Source organism: Dufourea novaeangliae, unplaced genomic scaffold (genome assembly GCF_001272555.1).
Source record: "Dufourea novaeangliae isolate 0120121106 unplaced genomic scaffold, ASM127255v1 scaffold21, whole genome shotgun sequence".
NCBI classification, from domain to species: Eukaryota; Metazoa; Arthropoda; class Insecta; order Hymenoptera; family Halictidae; genus Dufourea; species Dufourea novaeangliae.
Window position 1 is genome coordinate 4,676,228 of NW_015373910.1, and position 27,902 is coordinate 4,704,129.

At 39.9% G+C, this 27,902-nt stretch overlaps 1 protein-coding gene across 1 annotated transcript; it reads right to left on the minus strand.

The window, feature by feature from the left end:
• Positions 1-16,173: 16,173 nt before the first annotated feature.
• On the minus strand, positions 16,174-17,160 carry LOC107194173 (cactin-like). Its single transcript, XM_015583744.1, has 2 exons — positions 16,958-17,160; positions 16,174-16,578 (listed from the first exon to the last, which is right to left on the minus strand). The coding sequence occupies exons 1-2, from the start codon at positions 17,158-17,160 to the stop codon at positions 16,209-16,211; spliced, it is 573 nt and encodes a 190-aa protein (XP_015439230.1). The 3' UTR covers positions 16,174-16,208.
• Between the last annotated feature and the right edge of the window lie 10,742 nt (positions 17,161-27,902).

The window sequence follows — 27,902 nt, forward strand, 5'->3', positions numbered from 1 at the left end:
TGAAACATCCACTCCGGTTCTTGTGTTATTTAAACTTATTTCAATCTAAAATAACTTAAAAATAATTTTTAGCATGTGTGTTTATCGCAAGTTAATAAATTAATTTACCATAAATTGTAAATTATTTTACTTCTTTTAACTTTGTATATAAAAGAATTACTTATAAAAAATTCAACATTCAATGTGTGTGAAATTTTGTACAAAAAACTTGCAAAACTCTTAGTTTCATGAACGATTTAAGATTTTTAATGAATCACAGCTCCATATATTGAATAATTCTTGTATTTCAATATATTCAAATTTGTGATTACCACTAGACTGCAGATATTATGCATTCATGGCGAATGCAACTGAATAAAGCATGACACAAAGTTCAATGAAATCTATTCGACACGGACTTTCCCTTTCTACCAAACAAAACAATTAATAGATAAATTAGGTCACTACTTAAGTCTCCGTTCATAAATCACCCATCAAAAAACCATGAATTCTCATAAACATCCGCAGTCAGCTGGTCGTGTCATCGTTAATTTTATTCAACGAAACATGTCACATTTAGGCAACGCGTTACTACTTCGAACATTTCAATTCAAATAAAGAATTTCCTTCAGAAACAACACCCGACGACTTATACAATTTTCGTGCACGAAGCGAGACACCAGCGTGAATTTTAGTCACAAAGAAAAATCTTAACGATAACCGAGTCTTAACAATAAACGATCCACGGTTTATTTAGAAAACGTTATCAACGCGGAAACGATAATCGAAAACGAATATAAAGAGCAACGAAAGAAATGTACATATCGCGATCAAAGTTTTTACGAGCGAAACCGTTGCTCTGTGATCATGGCCGAGAATCGTGGTGTATGGACGCGTGGGGACGAGGTGGGGTGGGGGTCAGAATGGATGCGCGCGCATCGCGATAAGGCTAACGCGAACACGATGCTCGTTATCAGTACGGCAGGCGTCGTTCACTTGTTCGCGAGTCGGTCCAGAGGTTAGCCAGGAGATTGCGCCACCAGCCGAGCCACTTTTAGATTGATTTTCAAGAGCACCGTGCACAGGGTAGCGCTCCGCGTTTATTTTAACGTGGGGCCAGAGTGTTCGAACGGGCCGCGACCGTCTCGGGTGATAGTCGAAACAGCGTGACGAGGTGAGAGGTTCGGGTGCGGGCGCCTTTTCTCTCCGCCGGTCTGGAAGAACGTCATTCAATTGTGTCCCACGGGAGGCACATTGGTTCCCATCGTCGCGCTATCCTCGCTGCTCGCATTAGAAATCCCGTCATCTCTCTGTCCGACCGCCTGAACGCGTGTGTGCTGCTGTCCTATCTGCTACGCACGTATATACATACATACAGAGTTGCAGTTTCGCGTGCACGGCACGTATACACATACACAGGCCCAGCTAATATACACACGCCTCTCGCTCGTGCACCATCGCGCGCGGTGTTTCCGTACAACACGGGGGGACGGAGTAGTGTGGTGTGCGTGTTGTACCTCGGAACGTGCGGCTTCGTGGCGCAGTGCGTGAAATGAGTGACAAGGACCGTTCCTCTCCCATCCTCGTTGAAAACAGCCTGAAGTCGCTACTGGACCAACCGAGTATCTTCCCACTGATCGGTGAGTACTGAACCCACGATGATCTATTCCGATTCACAACGCGCGTGTATATCTTTAGAAGGCTCTTCTTGACGCGGGCTCGATATACATTCCCTTCCCCTCCCCCGCCCTTTTCTCTCTCTCTCACTCTGGTGAACCCGTCGCGCTCGATCGTCTTCTAGAACAGGGATTCTTGATATTCTTCGAAATTCGCGCAAAATACTACTTCAGCGCTGACTGGCGGCCGTCAACGGAATATGAAACGTATTTTTTGTTTCATCTCTCTCTCTTTCCAAACGCGTTAAGTGTATAAGTTGTGTTGTGTTGTTCTCTCTGTCCGCTCGATCATTCTATATTTCCCCCGGTCACATGGATGTTTTCTCGTCGTGTGTGACGTTCGAACCTTTTTCCTTGTACCGTTCTCGATTCCTGGTCTCTGGTATCCCGGTGACGTCTGCAATGCACGTTGAGGGAAAACCGGTGGGGGAAATAGATGGTCGTTCAAAAGACAACGCGCAAAAATAAGCTGTAAAAGAGGGAAAAAAAAGAGCAGCAGAGGAGTATAGAGTTAGCATTTGTGTTGATTGGTTGCGCCGGCGCTCGGTCCCTCGATTAACCTCGTTTGGACCCCATGGTGCACCACGTGACGCTACTAACCTAACCTCACTTTCACTTGCTCAACCTGCATTCGTGCTTGTACACGCTCGGTTCAGTTCGGCTCGATACGGCCGCCTCGCGGGGCGGTGTATTAACCTTTTCCGATTTGGCCATGGAACGAGGCACTATTAATGCCATGTGAGGATTGACTCGAGGGGAAATTGACAATTTCGAGGCGAAACAATCGAGACGCGTTTATCGGAGACTGATCGTCGTTTCTGGTTTGGTTTCCCCGTGCATGATCGAAACGGCAAGATACGTCGTTTGAATATCGTTTTGATTAAAATCGTCGAACGCGTGCTTCTTTTTCTCTTTATCTAGAAGACGGAGTGGGGAGGGGATGCAGGAAGGGGAAAGTGAATTATTAAGTGTACCGATAAGTAACTCCACCGTTCCTGTTTAATACACATAGAATGTCACGGTGATAACCGGTGACCGGCGCCGTTTATCGAGAAATACCAATTTTGAAACGGTAATATTTACAGCCCTGTAAACACAATTAATAATAGAGTATCGATCGACGTAACGAGTGTTTCATGAATGTATTTCGTCGTATGATATTATTCAAACGGAAAAATTCGGCCAGTCATTGTGTCAGTAAGTCTGCTGATATAGTTTGAATTCTCAACGTCTTCCCGGTCTTTTCGCTTTATATATGGCGGAGATTCGAAAATGAAAATTACAGGTTATTGACAATATTATATTGCTTTTGATTTCGGAAATTTCGATGTTAATTACGACGTAATATGATTGATCACTTATCGGTATACGTAAAATGATATTCGTGGTATTTATTTAGAAGGTTACCCGTCAGTGACACTTGAAACGGTATTAATAGTTTTACGTCAGTTCCGTAAATGGAAATACAGCCGTCATAGACTCGGATAATTGATGCGTAACCTCGAATAATGGTTTAAAGTACATTTAACAACATTACAGAAAAAAAACCGTCGCGAGTCGAGGAAAGGTTCTAGTCCCTTAATTAACCGCGAATGTTTATACGTGTGTAGCAAATACTAACTTTTCACATAAAATTACAAGAGGAAGTACCAACAAAAAAATATATAACTCCAAAAAGTAGAGGCCACTTACTGGTAGCTATTACTATAATAGATTGAACATTGTTTCACTATTATTTTCTCGATTTCTACGGGAAAAAGTGTAATTTTTAAAGCACCGTGAACTGTGTATCTCTCAAAAGTCAGTGTTCATCAAGATGTCCGTCAGCTCCTCGTTGTTGCTCTTCAACCAATCCGCTTGTCATGCTCATCACCAGTTGATCCAAAATCCAAAGACTGACGATCTTGACATTTCCAAGAAACTAAAAACTCAAGATTTATCGTTTTTGTTGTATCCACGTGGATCGTCGATGACGATTGTTCTTTCAGTCGTATCGGACTGAGGCAATGAATTCGACTTTCTTGCCTAGCTGCATTATCCACGGAACAAGGTTCGAGTCCGCTTCAGGTGTCTAATTGTAGCTCGTGCAATCGTTGCGCATGCTCGAGATTCAACTTTGCCTATCGGTTCGAAAGAACGTACGAATAAATAAATAATTAAATAAATAAAGGACATATCGGTGGTTCGTACGAGGAACTCACGTGTCCTGTGTGAATCACACGAAGTGCGCGATCGGTAATTATTTCGGACGTTTGTCCCGTGCGATAACTTCGCAAACCCAGAGACGATGAATTAAGGACAGTTCCCCGATTCAACGTAATGGCTTACTTCCCATTCAGCTTTGCAGCGAACGGTTCGAAACGACGCTCGCGGCGGAATAGGTCTCATTGTAAGGTGACGTCGAACGATTAATGTGCGTCATTTTCCTCGAACAAAACGTGGAAAAAAAAGATAGAAGAGCGCAACGTTTAACGAGCAATTCTCCCCGTTTGCCAGCAATTATGGCCGCGTTACATTCCGTTAGGCGTGTCGGTTGAGCCTTTTTTTTTTTTTTTTTTTTTCAAAAAACGTGTAGATGCGAATGATGACGGATTATGTCGAAAGAATTTGTAAATATACTTTAATCCTTTCAGATCTGAGTTTTCTTTTAAGAGTGAAGAAGTTTAACAAATTTTTTTTTAGAACAAGATTTGTTATTCAATTCTGAATTTATTTGGATCGAAAAGAATTTTCTAAAATAAAAGATTTTGCCATAGTACGAAGAAGTTATTTTATTTACATTAAGATTCAAAGGATTGAAATGAAAACAAATAATATTTATTTATTATCGCCCATCACTACATATATCATACACTGGAATGTAAATGGAGTAAGGACACATCCGTGAAATCGACTCTGTTTTCGAAATCCTCTAGATTGCGTGGTTTTAAACGAATGTAATCTCTGTTTATTTTCTAACGATTTATTATTTCGATCGTAGATAAGTACCGTGTCCCGTGAATCAGGCAGGTTATTGAGATAACTAAATAGAAAGTCCAGGTCTACTATCGTTATCAATGTTTTGATGCTTGGGCCTACCCCCGCTTTTTGATCGTCTACTCTCCGATTTTGTAATCAGTATCGAAACGTGGAGTTTAGATACGCTGTTCGAAACAATTAGACGATCGTAATATTGCTTATAATTGCTATGAAATGTTTAATATAAGAACAAAACTAGGTATTAACTAATTCAGTATTGGTATTAACTAATTCTGAACAAATTCAGAATTTTCAAAAATGTTCAGTTTTCCTGAATTTTGTCAATTTAACCCATTTTTCTCTTAAGAAATGATGTTATTCTGTCATGTGTAAATACATTTAACTGAAATTCTGTGACTTTTATTTTAGAGAAATTGCAAATGTAACTGTTTATCTCTTCGTTATATTAATGTTTTACCACCGAGGAACAAATCAAGTTGGGAAAATGAGGGATGGATGGGGGTTAAAAGTACCCTCATGAGTAAAGTCGGCTTCCACTAGGGGAAAAAGTGGCGTAGGGCCTTCTATCATTTAGTTTTGGAAATTTCTGAAATTTATGCCAAATTAACATGCATTTTAACATTTAATTGAAATAAGTACATATTTCTTGTGAACTTCCACGAGGAATTCTCTTTAGGCACTTTGTAGTCCCACTGAAGCATGGCAAAAGAAAAAAGGCCCCCGGAAAAACGGTCTGGAATAAGCTCATTAAGAGCGACTAGATAAAGTGTTCCCCTAACGACATTACAAACTTCGTTTCTATTCAGTTTATCACTGGCGACTAGTTAACTCCGCTTGGCCAGTTAAAAGGTCAACGAATGATTAAAAATATGGCGGTAGGTAATTTTCTGTGCTGGATGCCGAAGAAACGTAGAATCCGTTCGTGAGATTACACGAAACTCTTATCGATATTTGCTGAATAATTATTAAGAAGTTAAAAATAATTGTTTGTAGTTTTATAAATAGTTAATTAGTAGTCTTGTACCTTTGGTAAATTTAACGGATTAACCGTTAACATAGATAATCGACACGTTTTCAGTGAAAGAAATATTTCTCCTACTTCTCTGGGATAATTAACGACATGGTGTCGTCTATCAAGGCAAGTCTACTAGGGTCTCGACCTTTTTCCTCGAGAAAAAATCTCGTGGATCGGTATTTGTCCACGATCTTCCACGTTTCTGGCACATCTGACGAAATCACCTAAACCTGTTTAATAACACGCGACTACACGTGGACACCTGTGAAGAGTATATGCGAATCGAGGAATTTTTTTTTAGAAGAACATACAGCCCGATTTTCATCCGGCTGAATTAGGTTTTCCGAAGATTGTTATTCAAGATATATTAAAAAGTCAGATTAGCTCCGTGCTCTTTGGTCGAAGATCAAGGAAAAGGATGTGTCAGCCAGCTTAATGATCCACGTGCGACGGCACGAAAGGGATCAACTTGAACGGCATGTGGTCGCCTTTTTCCGTGCATTGATTGACGTGTTTCTCTTGATTTGTCTCGTCTGTCCTCGAGTTGGTCTATCTTTCTCATTCAGAATAAGTCGTTAGAGGGTGATTTCCAATCATGTCACAGACTTCAGTCTCTGTTTGAGTGATTTAAACGAACTGCAGATTGAACAAACCCTATTAATACAGTAAATTTTCTATGAGTGTCCTATGGTTCCTCGATACTGACAAGGAGACGTCCCCAGGTGTAACGGTGATTTTTTAATGTGGTTTGACATACTGATAGACCTTGGAATTCTGAAGCCAATGATATTTGTTTCAGTCGCACATGGCAATTACTTTATGAAATATTTAATGTTCAGGAGCCTTCGAACAATCATCGAGGGTTTCCTGTAATCAGATCGAACCTGTTGATGCTTCGAATTAGATTTTAGTTTTTATGATATTCAAACAACATTTCTATCCACTCAATCGTTCCTGGGTGAACATCAGAGAACCGTGGACGGAATCGATTTCTTCCCTGAGCAAAGGTCAAAGGATGTAACCTTTCACTCCTAGCTGCCTATTTTTCCTAGACTCTGTTGATAATCAGACAGACTAGCCTGTTTTTTGGAGACCTAAACGAGTCTGTTTCAGGATATTTTAGCTGTACGATTTCTGGGCGTTTATATTTCTCTTCCAAGAATTAGGGAACGTTCGAGTTCTACTTTATCAGTACTAGAGGGTCTATTTTCTCCGAAAGAAGGCAGTCTTTCGTCAAAAAAAGTAATCTGAGCGATATTCCTTGCTGTCAGTAAACCCAATTTTTCTTTTCTTCAGTTGACGAGTATATAGATCAATCGCCCTGAACAGGTCTCTTATAGATGAGGAATCCTCTTCTTTGCGAAATTTTAAAGGTTCTTAGCAATTTAATTCGGCGTGTGCAGTACGAGCGATATTCCTTGCTGTCAGTAAACCCAATTTTTCTTTTCTTCAGTCTGACGAGTATATAGATCAATCGCCCTGAACAGGTCTCTTCTAGATGAGGAATCCTCTTCTTTGCGAAATTTTAAAGGTTCTTAGCAATTTAATTCGGCGTGCGCAGTCGCGAAGTTCTTAGGCGATGAAGACCTCGCGACGCAACAGTTATCAAATTGCAGATGACTATTATCCAGCAGGTCTACCCCTTAAAGAAATCGAATTCCTTTTGGGCCAAAAAGCTTGGAAGTTCCTCAACAACCGTAAATCTTGTGCCCTCGAATAGTGATTCGTACCTCGAAAATTGTGACTCTTTTTTTGAACTCCGTAGGATTGTAAGGGACCTCGATAGAAGCATCAGGAAACTTTTCGTTTTTGCTAATCTTCGATTCTTCAGGGTGAAACCATCCCTTGAAGGTTAATGTGTATATTCCTATTTTTCTGTACACCTCGAAAACTATAGTAGATTATTTAAAAACAAAGTTTCAACAATCTCATCGTACAGTGTTATAGAGCATAAGAAGCAACGAAATTTTCATTGCAACAATCTTTTTCTATCTACTATAATTTTCAAGATATTCAATAAAATAGGAAAACCCACATTAACTTTGAAGGGGTGGTTTCACCCTGAAGAATCGACTATCAGCAAGAACGAAAAATTCCTCGAAGCTTCTATTCAGGTTCCGGACAAACCTGCAAAATTTCAAAAAAAAATCACTGACTTTTCAGGTTACCGAATTCCTCTTGCAAGTGTAGCTAGTAGCATCCGGTTGGCCATTAGGGTGGGAGGGAATGAGAGGGGGTCAGTCCCCCGTGAGCCGAGGATCGATTTCGTTCTTAAGAAATGTCATTCGAGCGGTCTTCAACTTGAGAGCAGCGACGGCGGCACACGGTCTTTTTTATTTTTTTTTTTTCGTAGAGGCCTAGTCGCCGTGGACGTTTCGGAGCGGGCGAGGCCGCTCGCCTCTGGCCTGGCGTGGCCTCCAACCGAGTGGTGCCGCTCTTCTGGCAGCCGGCCAAAGCTTATGCCAGGTTTCAACATACCGGTCGACACGGATATTTTCGGGTTTGCGGCGAAACGACAAGACTTGCCGCTGCTGCCTCTCTCTCTTCTCTTTCCTCGCGTCTGACCTCGCCGCGCGGTACTCTCGCGGCCGAAACGCCGATCGGCGTCGTACCGTGTTTTCAGCCGGCGAGAACGATGGTCTTAACGTGTGTGCCCTGAACGTAGGCATACGTGTCCGCCAGGGACATCTTCACTTGGCGGACCAGCCTCTGTTTTATCGATTCAAGACCTGGCTCTCGCCGATTGTTCACCTCCTTTTGCTGCCGAGTACTGGCTCCCTCTTGATTATTCCAGCGTCGCGAGAATAGGATTGAAGTTCTGAGGTCCTGAAGTGCTAATGTTCTACAGTGCTGGAGTAATGAAGCCCTAAAGCCCTAGCGTTCTGAAGTAATGAAGTCCTAAAGTATTGAAGTACTAAAGTATTGAAGTAACGAAGTCCTGAAGCCTTCAAGTAATGAAGTCCTAAAGTCCTGAGGCCCTAAAGTACTAAAGGTCTGAAGTAATGAAGTCCTAAAGTCTTGAAGTACAGAAGTCCTAAACTTGTAGTTCTGAAGTTCTAGTCTTGAAGTTCTGAAGTCCTAAAGTATTGAAATATTAAAATGTTGAAGCCTTGGAGTCCTAAACTCATGAAGCCTTGAAATACTGAAGTATTACACTTCGAGACGAGAGGAAGTGTACCGAGACAGAATCGTTGGGTTAGCTCCTGGACACTTTCATTCCTCAGACATATGTGCTGTGTGTTTGTGTGTGTCACGTTGAACTCACTTGAGGGGGTGTACGGAGCACGACTCCGAATCGATCGCATTGGATCGTTGGGTTGTTGGACGGTATTATCGGCGTGCAAACACGTTCAGGGGAACCGTTCCGGCTCTACTTGCGCTTCCGACTCGTGATCCCGGATTTTGCATTACTTTTAGCGTTACATGCAACACATTTTTCTTCGCATAAAACCCAAAAGTGTGGAAGTTATTAATTCGTACAGTGCCGCTGCCACCGTAGGCCTCAAAAACCTAATTTGTCAATTTAAAAGTTGTTAATTTATTGGATAGAAAATTTTGTTTAGCGAATATTTAACATCAAGTATATTACCAAAAATGTTTTTTCTTGGGTCTGTGTAGAATCAGTCGACATTGTATTGTTAGGATTGTGTATTTTAACGTATGTAGTAATAGAGAAAACAGTTAAAATTGTAACATAGTCAGTTCATGCAGGTGTTTCTAATAATTTGACCCACCTACTTCAGGTCGCTGATCGTTGGTTTAGACCTCTACAATGAACCTCTGCGAGCTGGGATTTATGCATGGTGGAAGAGGTTGTAAGTTAACCTGGGAGCTAAGGCAGTCATGCTTTGGACGGTGGGACAGTAGAATTATTTGATATATGGGCTGTGGACGTCTTGGTCTGTTCGTCAGTTCAATGTTCTCACTGTTTGCTTGCACAGGGCTTTCAGACCTATTGTTCAGCCTAACTGAAGAACTTACTTCATAAATCTGTTGGCTTGCTGTCGTATTAATAATGTCGGTAATTTATGATGCTATTCGTTTCCTATGTGGTCAACAATGTTACTTTTTGACGTTACTTATACTATAATTCTTATCGGTTCTATTCTGTAAGAATCATTTTCTGGTTATCTTGCGACACGACATATCGTTCAGAATAATCAGTGAGACCTAATTCCCGAGTTTCTCCTTAATCCAACATGTAACATGTTGATAATTGTCTGCAATTTTTCTTCTGTGAGAAATATTTCACCTTCCAAAATCTAAGAAAAGGGTCTTTCTTGCCTTTCTTCTTCGTAAAGTATAGCAAGACTGATCGATTCGTTAGTTTTCTTAAATACTCTTAAAAATTCCATTGTGAATAATTATGTGAATTTAGATTTTCCCCAGATTATTTTACAGAAACAGGAATCAAACAGATATTTTCCTTCTTTCGTTAAAAAAATGAAACAAATTGAAATAAAAGTGTTATCGAATACGAAGGATCGATTCTTCCTGATCTCCATTCCATATCTAATATCAAAGTTCCAGGTTGTGGTACTCGTAATTTCTAGATAATAACAGGCCCTGTTAATTCTAGTTTATAATAGCCTCGGAAAAAGGTTCTGTAATTAATTCGAGACTGTCGATAGGATTATTCGAGTAGGGGTCAGAACCGGAAGTGTGCGTGCATTGTCTGGTAAGGAGGAAGCGGAGGATATTTCGATATCCGTTCTTGAAATGTTGGCGCTGATCGTGTCAGCTTCAACTTCATTTTTTTTTAAAGGCAATCATATAAGAGTCAAAAGTGAGCACATGTATCTCTTTCTACACGATTTTGAAATAACATGGTCGAAGAAAAAAACTGTCTTTGTAATGCAAATGTAACAAAAGGAAGAAAGATAGTTCACGAAGATTCACTTATTAGTTCACGTAAGGCGGTGATGGGCAAAATAAGTTATTTTGTCAAATTAACTCACACATTGATAACAGCTTCAATTTTATCATGCAGTGAAGTATATCAGTACACTATTTTGCAGTTAAATCACTCCTTGACACCCAATAGTTAGATAAAGAGTCGCACTAAAATATCTAAAAGTTGCTGACTGTGACACAAAAGCCAAATGTTTAAAATAAATGAGATTCAATTTAAAATGTTTCATAAACAAATTAATTCAGGGTTGGATTTTGTTTTATTTAGAATTTAATTGAAATGTGTATGAATTTTATTTTGCTGTCAAATATTTATGTGTATTTAAATATAAATGTTCGTGACATTTTTACACGGTTTTTTTAACGAAATATAGTTCTTTATTCCATCTTATATAGTTTTTTAATAACTTGGATGGTGTCGCACTCATCAAGGGATCACTGTAGTTACTCTTAAGTGATCAGGAATAGGATCCATAACAGAGTTGGGCAAAATCTAAATCGCAATTACAACGTAAATGCATTATAATTTTGGGACAATTACAATTACAGTGTAATTTCACAAATACATTGTAATTTCTATTTTAAATGTAATATAGTTAATTACAATGTAAATGTAATTGTCTTGCAATTACATTTTAATTGTGATTTGGGTTTGTAATTAGATTACATTTTGCCCAATTCACAATACAAGTATAGATTTTTTTCGATAATAGATCCAATCGCAATCAAAATGTTCCTTCTAGAATCTGGATGGTTGAAATTATTATCTGTAGATACTTTCGAATCAACAAATGAAGATTGTGAGAAAAACTGCGACGACCTCGAACGAAGAAGAACTGCTCTCTCCCCCAACTGTCCACGCCACTCGAACTCGTTAGCATCCTCGAGGTGCAATAAGCAGCAAGCTTGCGCCGGGACGAGTCTTATCTGGTCATAACCCGCTTACTCATTATTACGACCGCTTAAATAATTTACGATCCCGTGGCGCGCGAAGGTTTGCCACGTGGACTGTTTCTGCTCCAGCGTCTATTTACGATCCTGTAAAAGGGACTCCGACGATAAGATAGCGGCTGTGATTTAAAGTCGGTCTGATTAGAAATGGAAAACGGACGGTTGTCGCGTTCGTTTAGTCTAGGGGACAAGAGGAACGATGAATTGTACGGTTTTCCAAACTGTATAATACCGATTCTACAGATGCTGTTGTTGAGTTTGGGACACTTCGACAGGGACTTAAATCGGTATGATTTTGATACCGATATTATGCCATCGAAGCTATACCGAAACCGATATATTACCGAAAACCGAAATAAATACCAGTATTTTTTCGATTTCTATAAGGGTAGGATTTATATAGGGTTATATACGAAGGTACAACCAATAATACCGGTATTTTACGTTTCGGTAGAAGTCCCTGCATTTAGGGGTGTTTGATTCACTTAAAAATTCTGATTTTGGGGAAAACGAGTTTGAAAGTGTTTTGATCGATATAATTTTGAACGAACACGATATTGAAGTAACTATTTTTATGTGGTAAGTTTTCGAAGCTCACTTACAGGATTCAATTGATATAATGTACAGATAACAACAGTTTTCCTATACTAATAACTCAAAAATTGCTCATTTTTGGTTATGACGATGTTACAGTAAATGAATGATATGTTTCGAGTATACACAAATCATAAAAACGAGCCTTGAGCGGCGGATAGCAACAGAACGCTTGGCCTGTAATGTGTTAATCAGAGTGTTAATAGAAAGTATATAAGCAGTGAATGGGGTTAAATCATCTGTCAACTATCAGTGTTCCTGAAATTTTGCAGTTCGTGTAGTTTTTTGCAGAGGAAATTCGCGGTGTACTTTGTTCTCCATAGACGAACCTTGCGATTCACCTAACCTTTGATAGACGGGGGTCCTATTGCCCAATTTGTCCTCTTTATGGACAAATTAAAAAAACTAAGGACACTTCAAAATTGGCCATAATGAAAATTAATTGAAGTTAACGCTGTGTCGAAGTACATTATAATTTTCATATGGCCAATTTTAAAATGTCCATATTTTTGAAAATTTGTTCATGAAGAGGACAAATAATACCTTATCCTAATTTCTTTTCAAATTTTTCAATGAGGTTCTACTATTACAAAATTGCATTTCTTTAATACAATTGCAAAATAAATAGTTCAAAAATATTTTTTTTTGCCTGAAATAATTTTAATTAGGGGTACCCTAAATTATTTCACGGTTGAATCGGGCCAATAGGCGACGAAGAACACAGCGTGGATAGACCACGTGAGCGTTCACGATCGCGCCCTGTTTTTAAACGCCGGACGTCACATGAGAATCCGCCCCGTATGGCACGTGACCGCGCGACGTTAGCCACGTGACCACGCGCTCGCGGTATTTCACATGGTAACACTAAAATTCAGGTGAAACAACGCGGCGATGCACTTAGCCGAAATCTGCTTTTCGCCGTTTTTGGCGCAGCTCCAATGCCGAATATTATTCCCGTTCATTTTCTCGGCGATGCGCGCGCGCGCGCGCGCGCAAGCTTGCCTCGCCCTCTTTCGGTTTCCCCGTTCAAAATTCTCGCGCACTTGTTGGCGGCCATTTTCTTTTTTTCGAGGAAGCGAACGTTGGATCGGTAAATAGTGTTCCAGAATCAAAATTTAGTAGTTCGTACGATTATTTAGCTCGAGCAATCGAAAATTTTGCAACTTGTCGATTTTATTTAAATAGAAATTGATAATTGGACAAATTTTTAAGGGAAAGGGATTAAGGAGTTTCGAAAAACGTATTCGATCCTTCCGACTTTCCGTTCGATGCCGTCCAGCAACCTTGACGGGGAAGCCATATTTTTCAGGCACGAGATGTGTAAAGGCTTCCTGTCCGGCCGCACACTTGTACGATTCGTCCAATCACATTAGCCCGACTGTCCGTTTAAACTCGTGTGACACACAACCATCCAGCGCGCTCTCGAGTGTATGCGAAGAAACGGGGCACAGAAATAAGAAAACGTACCGACGAGAACCGAGCGAAAACTGTGCAAACAACAGTCCTGGACTAGCGACGATTATACTCGATCTAACGAGCGAAGAGGTTAGGTCATCATATCAGAAACTGTGCCCCCAGATACCATATAACTTTTATCTGAAACATTTTTTAGTATCATCAATAGTTTCGGAGATATTTGAGTGGGACGATTTAAATGGGACACTCTGTATACATACCTGCTCGTTGCGACCTTTCCTAAAGGCCCGTTTACACGTTCAAATAGTTGGCGCAAACTGACTAGTGCATTGTACGTTCACTCTACCTGGCATAGTTACTATCTGCATTGCCGTGTAATCAAAATAATTTTTAAAAATTTTTGAAAAAATTTTTTTGTTGTGTAAACTGACTAGTGTTTGTTTTTAATTAAGCACTGTACTTGCTATTCTATTAAAATGGAGAATATTGATGAAAATGAAGAAAAATTTGTAAAATCAATGTTTGTTTGCGGAAGTGTGAATGCACACGTCAGTTCGCGCGGATTCTTTGAACGTGTAAACGGGCCTTAACGAGTCGCTTTATCCACGTATCTCGAGTAATTATGCCGAGCGACGATTTCATTCGAGATAGAATTATCGACGCGCGTGATCGTTCGTTATTTACGTGTCGTGTGGATATCTCCGCGATTATACAGAGATCTGTAGCTCAATATCGTGGCGAAGCAGGATCGTCAGGTAAGGTGTACTGTGGAGACATGGTGTATTAAGACCCGTTTTTCCATTAACGACTGGAAATACATGGTGACACTTACGAAGCTTTTTGTTTAAAGAAAGCAAAGTAGATACGACAGTCAACTTTAATTACTCGAGTATTTGAATATGGTAGTAAGTATTCGAAGTTTATTCGTAGTCGAATACTCAAGTATTCGATGTTTATTCGTAGTATTCGAATACTCGAGTATTCGAAGTTTATTCGTAGTATTCGAATACTGAAGTATTCGAAGTTTATTCGTAGTATTCGAATACTGAAGTATTCGAAGTTTATTCGTAGTATGTATTCGAATACTTATAAAATATTCAAATAGTTCGAGCTCTACGAATAGTTCGCCGAATTTATTCACCGATCGGTCGCCAGTGATTCGGCCGCAGGAACGCTGCGCGATTATACTCACAGCCCATCCGAGAATTGTAATCATTTGTAATGCACCGTTCAACTTTATACACGGTTTCTGGCCAGGCTCCAGGAGCATCGTATCCAAAATATTCACGCGATCCGAATAAATCTTGCGGTCTTTGGGGGAGGGAAAACAACGACGCGCTGAAGCTGTTTCGAACCGGTCGCCGCGCACTGATCTTGCCACTTTTATTGTCAAACCGTCTCTCTTGCCGCAACTCGGTTATCCTAGCGCAGAGCAGAGGCAGCAGCAGCTAGGTGAAATAGTCACGCGTTACCGGGACTACTACACGTGTGCGTGTACGGACGCATCATTAGCGAGACTATCATTAGCCAACAAGGCCGCAAGCAGGGCCGTCGTCGACGAGCACGGGTTCTGTTCCTATATAGCGTGTCTGATTTCTCGATACTTTCCATTTCTCACGAGAAATTTTATTCTGTATTTCTTTTATTTGAAGAGCTTAACCTTTTTTGTTAGAAATTTTTTTTCTGTATTTTGAATTCTTGATAATTCTCGAGAAACTTGTTGATAGTAGTATATATTCCAAATTACGTCGTGTTTGGACTCATTTTCATCGGCAGAATCTCTTCAATTTGTTGATAAAACTTTCATGAAAATATATTGAAAAATGTAAGAGTAAAAATTTTTATTCTTGTGTAATTCCTTATCTGTTTACTTTACAATGCCAACACTGTTGAAGTCCGTAATCAAAGTTTTCTAGTAATCTAAACTGCTTCCGATAACTAATTGAAGTTTCTATTTTTTTTTTCCAAGAGTTAAAGGAACTTTTCATGGGTGTTACTTCGGTATTGAACGTTTAATGTTTAAAATTAATTTTTTTTCTATGTTGCACAAATGTATATATGGAAATGGTCACAAAATTTATTGTCACTACATGTTTGTATAAAAATATAACTGGACGTCGCAAATGTGTATATACATAAACTCAGGTAGAAAAAATGATAAATAGATTAATCGAAAGGACGATATATTCAGACACGACTTCCACAAGAATTTTCTTTCAGTTCCCCCGGTAGCTCCTGCGTTGGCCTGTGAAAAAAATAAAGAAATGTATTTTTTTTTTTGAAAATGCGGTTTTTTTCCCATCAATTTACCATGGCGTGACCCGTGCAAAAAAAGGAACTGAGAGAAATCAATATTCAATCATTCACTTATGACAGTAACTTAATTTACTCGTTTTCATATGTACTGTTCATTCACTAGGGGATGGTTCATTGCCTGGACAGGTCACCCTATAATATACTCATCCCAAGATAGTGTATTCGCGGATAAAGGAATATCATGCCCAAGAAAAGTGGATAGAAAATGGACACGTAAGACCGATGGACCAAGAAATAAATGTGTTTTATCAGCTGTGGGTGCTCTTTACTACCTCTCCTGGTATCTTTTCTCTTGGGTCAATCTTTGCACTGGTGGTGATGTCTTGCTCGGTTCGAGATCGATCGATTGTTCGGCAGGCTTTCGAGGAGGATCAGTCTTCTTGTTTCTCGTCCAACGCGTCCGACACGCTGGACGCCTGGCTTTGCGGGGACTCTTTTCTTAAGAGGCTGTGGCTTCTCCTCGGTTGTTTGGGCAACGTGTTCACGTCCAGGGTGTCGATGTCCCGAGGCACGTCTGGCCTCCTCCTTCGTCTGCTACGCCTACGACGAGATCGTCTTCTACGCCTGGATCTACGCCTAGAGCCGCGTCGTTTTCTCCTTCTGCCTGATCTACGCCTCCTGGAACGGCCTCGCCGTCTACGACTTCGTCTCCGTTTGCGTGACCGCATATCCACGCCAGTTTCTGCCGCGCTGTGCGCCTGGTGTCTGTCGAGGAAGTCCAGGTTGTACGTGTAACATCCCCTGGTGAACGAGAAATAGTATTGACAAACATTGATGTACCACGTAATTAACATTTGATGATGACCTTTAATAGAAAAAGAAAGAGAAAGAAGAGATGTAAAGTCAGTGGGAAGAATATGGGGTAGCACACCTAACAGGGCCATAGAAGATTTGGGTCTCTAGTGGACAAGAAAGGGTCTACACGTGCAGAGCTAGTGTTGAAGGAAAATTTGGGGGAAACTTAAGACTGCCGAGCATTAATAACCGTGGAGCCAAGGTTTCGTGAATAAAAAAAGGCGAGTAAGAGTAGATAGAACTGTCCACCTCTTGTCCGAATGGGATCGATAGACCCGTCAGCTGTGCTCGGCCAAGGTGTGTCAGGACAGAAACGTATACGTACCCTTTCAATTTCTGAAGGATTCCGTACGCAACACCGCGTTTCAGGGCGATCTGAACCTGTCGTCTGATCTCGGCGCTCGGGATGTCGTATTCTTGAGAAATATAATTGCTAATCTCCCTGGTAGTCGATCCTTGAACAGCCTGCAGCCTCCGTATAGCCTCGACCACTTGGGCCTCGATTTTTTGCGATTTTTTCGCGGCCATGGTTGATCTCGGTGTTCGTGTGATCATGTATATGTAACTGAACTGTTAACAAAACAGGAGAATCGTATTTAATAGAAAATAACAAATTTTATTCAATATCAGCAGAAAGTTCTTTGTGCTTCTCGATGGTTGCACGCACTTACATTTAGAAATTTTCTACCTCCGAACGATCCCTACCACGTTACGTAGTTCATCTGCTATTAATTTTCTTCTTTATTCCCCGTCGATTAGAAAAATTTCGCATCGAACCGTTTCAGTAACACTTCGAGCATGCCTTTTTCTCTCAGACATCGAAGCCCCGTTTCGCGTGTTTGCGAGCGCGAACACTTAAAACGAAACGATAGAGCAGGACGATTCCGTTTGATTGTGCATTTTTCAACGGATTCAACGGCGATCGAATATCTCGGGGAACGTATGTTGCGCGCGTCCAGGACGTGAAATTTCGTATGACATCGGCCGGCCAAACAACTACCACGGTCTCCTAGAGACGATTCTCGGCTGTGATCGAGCCGCGATTATTCCGCGCTCGCGTCTAGGATCCAATGAAAACGAGATTCAGTGTGTCACGTGGATGACTAATTACTAGATCACGATCGAATCGAAAAAAAATTAGGTGATTTCGATCTACTTCTTTCCGATTCCCCTCCACTTTTCTCTCCTTTGGACGAAGTGGCCTCTTTCTCTCTCCACCTAGTTTTCTCTCTTTTTCCCTTTCCTTTCCTCTTTTTCTCTCTCCTTTTCTCTCTACACTTCAGTCCTCGCAGTCCCGCAAGCAGAAATAAAACCGTCGGGCGAATAGCCGCCAGGAGAACACGACGGCAGACCTTTAAACAGTGACGTCACCGAGGCTGTTTTCTCATGCCTTCGTAAATATAGTACTCTTCCGGCTGTTTGACTTGCAAATTGAGCCTGCAATTAGACAGACGGCCGAAATATTGCCGTTCGAATTATCGACACGGGGGCTCCCGCGAGAAAAGTGAAACCGGTCGCGCTGGGACGAATCGGACGACAGAGAAAGAGCGACATGCTGATCGAGATGGATCCACGGTGGTTCAAAATAAAAATTTAACAGCTAGTATGTTTATTTGGTTCGACCAGTGGAAAGTTTTCTGTTTATCGAAGAAGAAGTACGTAAACGAATAAATTATTCGTCATATTTAGGAATCCTTTTTGCTGACGTCATCGTTCATTGACATCTTCAGCTAAGTATGAATTTTTAGGGAATTTTTTTTCTAATTTTTGACCGAGATCGATGACACGAACGGTGTGAATAGTAATGCAATCGAGAAATTTTCTATGGTTAAATTTGTTGCCAGTTCGTTTTTAAAGAAGAGAAATTTGTTTATTCAACCTTTGAGCTGTTTTTGCATTCTGGGCAATTTTGGGGATCCACGAAAAGGAACTGCGTGTGGGTTTTTGGCTTCGTTAGCCAACAAGCGATTTCTATCGTATAACGATTAATAAATATTGTAACGGAGTTTGAATTCGGAATAGTTTCCCGCCATTTTCTTCCGTGGCAATGGTGATGATCGTTGGGGAACGGAGAATATTATGGAAGCAGCGTAAGGATTTTGATTCAGATTGGATGAAAGAGGTTTTAATACATATGATGTATAGAATATACACGTGTGCATCTATGAGTCGATTTGCATAAGGAATTGATTAGAAGTAATGGCGACTGTCAGGATAAACGGTGTCCAAGTGGGGCGAGATTCATAAGCTCTCGAGATTACATTAAATAGTACTGAATGTTAATCATTCGGTCGGTTGTTCGATACAAGAAATTCTATTCTCATTTGCATATTTCACTGGATTTGCATTTTGCTTCGCTGTTTTTGCTGGTCAATCGAACAACCAGTTTTCCTCATCACTGTCTTATTATTATTTCCAGTTGAGCAGAACTTCTCTATAAATAAATTAATGTACATTTTCACTTTGTAGAATGAAACTCGATTGTATCGATAAATCGTTTCAATCACACGTTACATTAATTCTTCTTGACTAACATTGGACATGTTAGTCGCCATTTGTATTTCCAAGTGACGTGAAATTACCCCATCACGCTTTTCATATTAATTATTGTCATTTTAAAACGTGAAACAGAAAGAAGTTCCGAAAACAATTGTTTTCTGATAGAATTCCCGCGATTTTTCATCTCTACGAGGATTTTTTTTGTCATTTGCAATTTAAATTATAATAATCGACCGTTTTCGATTAATGATGGAAGGATTCGTTGAGTATATTGTTCGTTTAAGTGAACTATTGGTCGACGCTAATGTTATCTGTAAAATCAACCACTCGAAACCAGTGCGGTTAATGTAACATAAATTCCGATAACAAGGTTCTTACGACGTTGACCAGATCCCCTGCAGAGAGCAGCACGAACGGAGTCAGACTCTACTGGCATCTGGCACGGGTTCATGGAATTTCGTGGCACCATCGGGAACTTACCAACGGCACATAGCGAATGATTAGCCAAGAAGAAACATCAGTTGACCGTGGATGTTTTATGCGAATTCACAATTCAATAAATCAGTTTACGGGGATAAAAATGAAATTTAAAAGTGTGTTCCTTCTCTTAATTGTTTTAGTAAAACACAAAAGAAGTGAAAACTGTGTTAAGACATGGACGATCATTTAATTTATGTACACATAAGTGTATAGACTTAAAGACATGATATCCTAAGTCCACGATAAGTTACACATCTTTTAATCTGCAGCTGAAAAACTTATATTCATAGTACACTGTTTTATATAAAATTGGTTCAGATCCATGTGGTTCGAGCAGGTTAGAAAACGAGGGACTTTGTGACATACGTTCAAGTACTATGCAGGTTTCGTCTTGTAACGGAGACAATTCTAACCCAGTTTTAAGAGGGTTGATCTGACAGGAATAGTGTTAAACTCTATTAAATGCTGAATTAGAAATGCATATGTGATCCACAGTCACATACATACAATGGGTAAATGAATATTGGAATTCACCCACTTCTTTAAGAGAATTTCGTAGATTCGTAGGTTAGGTTACACATTTCTGTTATCTTATCTTCTGTTCTAGCAAGCTTGCAAACAATGTTTTTTTATGAATATACGTTTTCATTTCGTACAATATATTTATAGATCGAGGAAATACTCGTTTTTATTCGTGGCGTTTGTTTCTAAATAAATAATCGTTAATCTGTTCCTTATTTGAAGTATGCATAGAAGAATGTGTCTATCAGTAATTGAAATAATATTGATGTCGCTAAGAGGAGTATAAAAACTAATTTATTTTCGTCTAAAACAATTTCTTCGTCCGTTTGCTTGATCGGTAACATCGAACATAGCCTTCAAAACTGAATTATCGATATGAACGTAGCCGTCGTGACAACCTGTAGCGCACTCTGTCCGCCGAAAAACGGCGAATCGTTCGGTGACACTGGCAACAAATGGAAGTATTCAAACTGCTCCGTTATTATTCCACTTTTCAGTTATTTTAACAGTGTTACGAGTGACAGTGTTGTGATAAAATCGCGAACGAAGTCAACCTGAAGATCGAACGACAGACGGGGTCGATGATCGTCGAGAACTTTCCTTCGAAAATGGATTTGGTGAGTCGTGAATTTCAAATTCTGTTTAACGGTCACGCGTCATCTTGGCTTTACTTGTCAGGATATTGCACTCTGGATGTTTATGCCTTTATAACATTAATTCGTCTACAGAACACCTTAAAACAGAGACTTTAAGGAAATTTAATACCACGTAAACGTTATTACGATCGTAATGAAACATTCATCCGTGCGAGATTCGAGTTCTGAATGATTATTGTTTGTTTGGAAACGCCGCGAGTTTCTGTATAAACTGATTATAACCAAGTGATTCGAAATTATTCAGTCTCATCGCAGGAATTGCTGTATTAAGTTCTAATGAATATTATAAATGTTTAATGTGCTTTCGGTGGAAACCCGAATGAATTTGTTAGGTTCTGCGCACTGTTGCCTCGCCGCCATTAAGGATAGCGCGGGAAATTTGAACGCAACGTTAATCCCTTCAGGTGTAGCACGTATATTCGGTTCAGTCATACATAGTTTACATGATAGATAGTAAATATTTATCGAGTACAACATTAGTATTGTATATTTTGAGAAGTAATGTTATCTTCTTAGTTTATGAATTTTCTAAGCATATATTACTGTGGCTTGGCGCAAGAAGTATCAATGTCATATTTTTGCAAAACTGTGTTAAACCTGGTATTCAGTTTGCAAACAATTATATATTCTATGTATTAAACAAACGGCAATTTCAAATTCTATTTAGATAAGGAATTGAAAACAGAAGAAATTTTGTCAGAAATTATTTTAACGTAAACTTCAAGTGCTAATATCTCAGCTTCGTAAATACCGACATTCGTGCTTCTTGTACTAAGTCAAAATTACTTGCCAATACACTCTTACAACGATGATTAAAATGTTATAACAATATATTTTCTCAAATCTTTTGTAACTTTCACTACGATACGAAATTATCCAAATACGTATTTTCAAAATTTTATCTGAAAAATTACTGGTAGGTGTTTCTGACCCCCGCCCCCCAAAACGTGTTCCAACAAAAATTGGGCCACTGTACCGGAAGTCCAAGCAATGAGATTCTTTAAGTTCTGAAATGACCAACTTGATAATTTTCCACGATGTTTCAAAATTCCCGCATAATTTATACCCGTGCACCCCGTAAATGGCAAGATCGTGCCATGTTCACGATAAAAGTTCGCGCGCCGAACCAGTGGGATAGACGTCCGAGCGTTAAATCCCCCGCTCGGTAAAATGAACTTTCCCTCTCGCGCTCTCCTGTCCGAATCGGTTATTACAGGCCGGGGGGGAGCGTGTCCAGACCGCGGCCGAGGTTTCGCGTGCTGTGTGTGTACGTGGGCGTTATTAGCACGGGAGGATGAATAAGAAAAGAGCTCCACGGAGAGCCGAGGAACCGGGCCCCCACCCCCTTCCGAGCGAAAGTGGTCGCATAAATGTCGGGAACAGAGAACGAGTGTGCGCGCGCGCGAGGCTTAACGAATGTGGAGAGATCGGTGAACCGGAAGCGAAAGGCGCGCGCGCCCAGCTTCACGATCCGTTTGGCCGCGGCGTGTGCACCCGCGCGTAAAGGTGCGTCTTCAGTGGTGCACTATAAGAATTGTTCGTTCTAGCGAACGTCTATCTGAGCAATGTTCCTCACCTGTTTGCGTACTGTTCCTGACGTGTTTGTAATTTATATAGGTATCTAAGCGTTACCATACGCTGTATGAATTGTTCGTTCTAGTGATCGCCTATTTGAGCAATGTTTCTCACCTGTTTGTGTAGTGTTCCTGACGTGTTAGTAATGTATTAAAATTGGCTCCAAAATGATAGACAATATGTGTTCCTAATAGGTAATAAGTTAGTTAATGTAATCACTATCATACACATATTGTCTATTAAAAGGCTCAAATTGCTTATACATAACAAGTTACCCTATATGTAAATGTTCCCATACTGTTTGCCGATGAATACGTACCTTAACAGAGAATTTCCTGCGAAAATTAGTTTGCGAATGGTGTTCGTGTACTGTTCCTCGGTGAATACGCGCCTTAACGCAGTGCGTGTCAGCCTAGTGGCTTTTAACGAGTCAAGACATTTTTCGTCTTTTTTTCGACAGTTTCCCTCTCGTCTGTCGACGACCAACACCTCGAATTCAATTACCCATCAAGGAACGGTTTCCATGTAGGCGACTGGTTTTTCGACAGAGATGTCTTTCGAATTGATCTGAAATTCCATTCTCCCTGCGAGAACTGGTTAAATCTTATGTATCGAGTCCGAGAGCGAAATCGCGAAGATTTAGATTTAACGTTTTTCGAGGTTAAACGTTCAAACGGACCGCGTCTGTTCGCGCCTTTTTCATCCACCCGAGGCTCAATCGTTCCGCCTGGTGATTGCTCGGATTATTTATCCGTCGCGACTAACCACTCGCTACGCGCGTGCGCGCACGCGAGTGCTTTTACTATATGAGTAACATGGTAGCTAGTAAATTCTGGAGGCATGGCCTTGCCGATCGCAAACATCGCTGCTGCAACTCGTGCCGATGTCGTCGGCGCCGTCATCGTCGTTGCGTAAGCCCAGGCATCTCATTCAATCGGGTTTTCTAAGTGTTACATCTGAGTCACCTTCTCTCTCTCTCTCTCTCTTTGGCTCTCGCTGTGATTTATTGCGGACGAGCTTTCGTAAAATGCAAGGAAAGAGTCGGTGGGTATTAGGGTTATTACTGGTATTCAGATTATTTGAGTTATTCAAATTACTAGAAGTATTCGAATTATTAGAAGTATGCAAATTATTTGAATTATTCGAAATAGTCGGATTATTCGGAGTATTTGAATATTCGAAGTGATCGAATTCTTCGAATATTTCGAATATCCGAATACTTACAGTTTTACTCCGAACGAACTGTTGTTGCTTCTCAATAGATATGTGTGCGTTGGTAACCATGAAAGTGGTGTAAGTTCAACCCCCCACCGAAATGAGTTTTCCTCTCGTTTTATGTCATATCGATTCGTATCTCAATGTTACGACAGAAATTTTCAAAATGAAAAACACGTGATCCACTTTCGTAATCGCCGGTTGGCTATCGCTCATTGTTTATCATAATGCAATTCGGATAATAGAGTTTCGATCGACGATCATCGTGTATTCTTTTTGGTGTCGCGCCCGATCGTGTGTGCTCTCTCGGCCAGCTGCCGGCACGCACGGAGAAGCTCAATTAAATTGATCTCGGTAGTGTACCATTTTATTACGGCATTGTAAGGAACAATTGTTTTCTCACGTGTCTAAAAAAAAAAAAAAAAGAACTGATTGCCAGTGATGTCACGTCCGGAGAGACCGACCTTCGTAGCCGGGCACGTCCGGCACGCAGCCGCCGACGGAGTCTCTTTTCTACGTAGATTCAGAAAAATGAGAAAATCACGACTCCACCACGGAGAGACCATGGCCATTTTTAGCCATTTCCGTCCTTTTTCGTTCCCGCGCGATATACAATAGGAAAAATTAATAATACATATAACGAAAAAAACATTATGTTTTTATCGTTGTAAAATGAGATAAAATGTGTATTATTTTCTATTATATTAGAAGAAACTTCTTTATTTAGTTTTAACTTTTGAGCCTCTGAGTCCCGTATAGCAGGACATTTGTATATACAGTAAATCCTCGATTAGTGATGTGATCCCTTGAAGCGATGATTTGCATTGATTTTTATATTTTCTTTAAGTTCCTTTCGTATAATTGTATTACTGTTAGTTTTATTGTATTCGTTATCGTTCTATTGAAAGTTGTAATATGAAGATTGTTTTCTAAATCAGATAATACACGTGGTGGTTGGGAAAGATAATTAAAATTTGGAATAAGATGTGAAATAGTAGTTAGAATAATGGTTAAGCAGGTACTTAAGTTTGGATAAGATTAAAATAGGAGGTAATCAAATTTTTAAAAAATACAGTACAACTTCGATTAACGCTTGAACCTCGGGCCGTCTTGGAGTAATTATTGCAGAGGAACACGATTTCTGGATTTTATGAATTGTGTCACTTTATGAACTGCATTCCAGGCCGAGGTTTCAGTGGGGATAAAGCAGAAATATTAGAGACTTTACTGTATGTGGTAGTTACGGAGGTATTCAAGAAAACTTTTAGCCTGTTAACGGTCAAACTTTTTTCGAATTTTTCGTCCAACAATGCACACATTTTTTGTCCACAAAAAATATGTTTATAATAGAAATTTAAAGTAAGATTAATAAACTTAGATTAGTTTAACGGTTAATCGAATTCGAACAGCTTCAGTTTTATGCTGCACTCTGTCGCATTCTACATTCTTTGATTCTGTTCAACAGATAGACCTTCGATTATTGCTCTCGATGTTGCTAATTGGACACGATACTACACATTGGCTGTGAAAGTGTTTCAAATACTCTTCCGACAATTCTGTATAATTGTGGAATTTCCTTCCTTTACCAATACAAACACTTTCATATCAGTTCCAGTATTATTTCCGATATTTGAACATGAAGTTTTATTTTATCTATTTCACGAATACAATTTCTGTCTTTAAAACAAAAATCTAATCCTAAATATCTCTCGAATAAGATGCATTCTCAAGCAACCTAGTGTCATTCGAGACTCGTTTTGATTCAATAATTAATGCGAAATTTCGTAACCAAAAAGATTCTTCCCTGATCGTGCGTGTGTGTGTGTGTGTTTTTTTGTTCATTTTCGTTTCGTTCACAGGTTGTCCGTGAATAATCACGTGGGAAAGTATCACGTGCATTGTATCGCGGCTCCGTGGTATGACGTCCTTGCGGCATTCACAAGGCATTTTTCCATTCCCGTTAAATACCACGGTGTGTGCGTGTGTGTGTGCACGGGATGAACGCGCAGCATTTATAGAATCTATGTCAATTAAGAGGGATCGTTAATGCAACCGATAGAAATCACTTGGCACATAAAAAATTAAATTGTTTAAGTACTTACTAACTAAGAAACGATTACAATATAGTTTCTTACTCTGCATTACATTACAAATAAAAAAAGAATTGTTCTTTAAAATTAACTTTTAAAATTTTTAATATTTATCAATAAAATTTTGAGGATGTTTGTAAAACTTCGCCTCAAGTTGCCTTCGGGTCAAACAGACCCATATGACCGTTGACGGTTAAAAATAGTATCAACTGAAATTTTCAATATTTCGACTTATTCCAATTATGATTCTCAACCCTACCATATATCCCCCGGGTCTTCCTCTTTTTCCCTGTATTATGTAACAGTCGAAGATACAGTTGCATGTATAAATAAAACGCGACCTCACCAGTATCTGAAATACTCGGAAATATCTTCGAGCATCGGACGGTTGGTTCGATATCGCGAACGGGGGGACTCCCACGTGTCGGATTCACGTGTCCCGCCACGTGAACGGGAGAGGACTCGCCGATGGAAATCGTGTCGGAGGGGTGGCGATGGTGGGCAGAGCGTTCGATGGGGGTGGAGAGGCTGGGGAACTATTAAATGCAAAGCGCGTACAAACGGAACTACCTGCTTATTAGCTCGCCTTCAGGGAACCGTTGCGTAACACCGGACCAACCGGATAAAATGGCCCTATACAACCGAACACCTCATTCGAGAACGTTTCTTCCCTCTTTCTCAGTCCCGCAGCTGATCCCAGACGGACGTGTCGTTTTTCTTGTCACTCGAACTTTAACCCCTAACTACAGATGAATCGTTTCACGGATTCTAAATTAATTCCAGAGAGAATACGCGGGGGTTTACTTGGTAATATTTATTATAAATTCGTAATTAGTAATAAAAATTACTATAATAAAGTTATAAATAGTTAGATTTGCAAATTCTTTAAAGTAAAAGTCAGGAAGCATTTTAGCAAATTTATCTACATATGAATGAATAACGTCATTTCTTAGGAGAAAACTGTGTCAAATCGACACAAGGGGACGGATGGAGATTAAAAAAGTCTCACTCCTATTTATCATTCGTTTTATTATCGTCGTATTAAGTAACGATATTATCTCTTGTGCCCGCGATTGCGTGAACGTCGCTGAAATCTCCGACGGGGTGCTCGCCTATTAATACGCGAAAAGGGGTATATTTTGGGTTTCGTTTCATCGCTGGCGACTCGAAAGTGCGCGTAGGTGGATTTAATGTTCCGATACAAAACGCGTCCGCCATCCCTCGGAACTGTACACTCTGGCTGGAATTAGCCAACCCGTCACCACCCTTTCTCTTGTTCCACACTCGTCGCGATATCGAAATAAATCGGTGGGGCTACACTCTGTTGCTAATTAATCGAGGGCTGATATATCCCGTCTGGACCGTTTACCCGGGCACAATCGGAACAGCCCCTTGCGCATTGAAAACCAGGTGGGACTCGACCCATTCGTCCGTGGCTAAACTGTACCAGAGGCTTATTATCGTTTCACATCCTAGCGCGCGATTCCGGCCAGTCAATCGCAGAGACGGTTTCGAGACATTGATGGGAACCGTTCCGTGCAATCCCCTGTGTCTTCACGCTCGGACGATCCCATCCCTAGTAGCACAAAAATATTTGTTAAATATGTTTTTAAAATATTGAAACAATATTTCTTGAGCCACACTTTTTAATATGAAATAAATATTGAATCCATATATTATATACATATATAGGTAATGTAAAATAAATGTTTAAATAATATAATATAAATATTTAAAAAATATGAGTTGCCGTTTCACGCATCGAAATTAGTCTTGTCTGTGATTATACACCCCTCTACTCTATTAAACACTTATGTTTAAGGGAGTATTCTAGTCAGGAATATTATTTTTTTTTTATAGTGTATCTTTGGGATTTATTTTATCTACAGAAACCATACGGGCTGTTTGCATAGATGTTTATTTATGTTTTCCGAATATTCATACGATCTTTGCTATGGGAAAATATTAAAAATTGACTGAATTATAAATCATTTACTCCCTGGTAAGTTTCATTTTTCTGGACTCCCCAAAAAGAAATTTTTTATGAAATAATTAGTAATTAACGAAATACTTTTACTTTTAATAAGGCACTCCATAATAGGTGCAAAAAAACTTTATTTTTATAAATATATATATGTATATTTTCTATTATATACAATTCGAAGATCGCTCGAAATCGTTGACTTTAACCCCCTCCCCCCTGTATTTTTCGCTCGACCGATTTTCCATATTT

Coding starts and splice junctions, on each gene's coding strand:
- LOC107194173 (XM_015583744.1), bottom strand. CDS start 17,160: ATGGCCGCGAAAAAATCGCAAAAAATCGAGGCCCAAGTGGTCGAGGCT. Junction 16,579..16,957: donor ATCCTTCAGAAATTGAAAGG/GTACGTATACGT, acceptor CTCGTTCACCAG/GGGATGTTACACGTACAACC.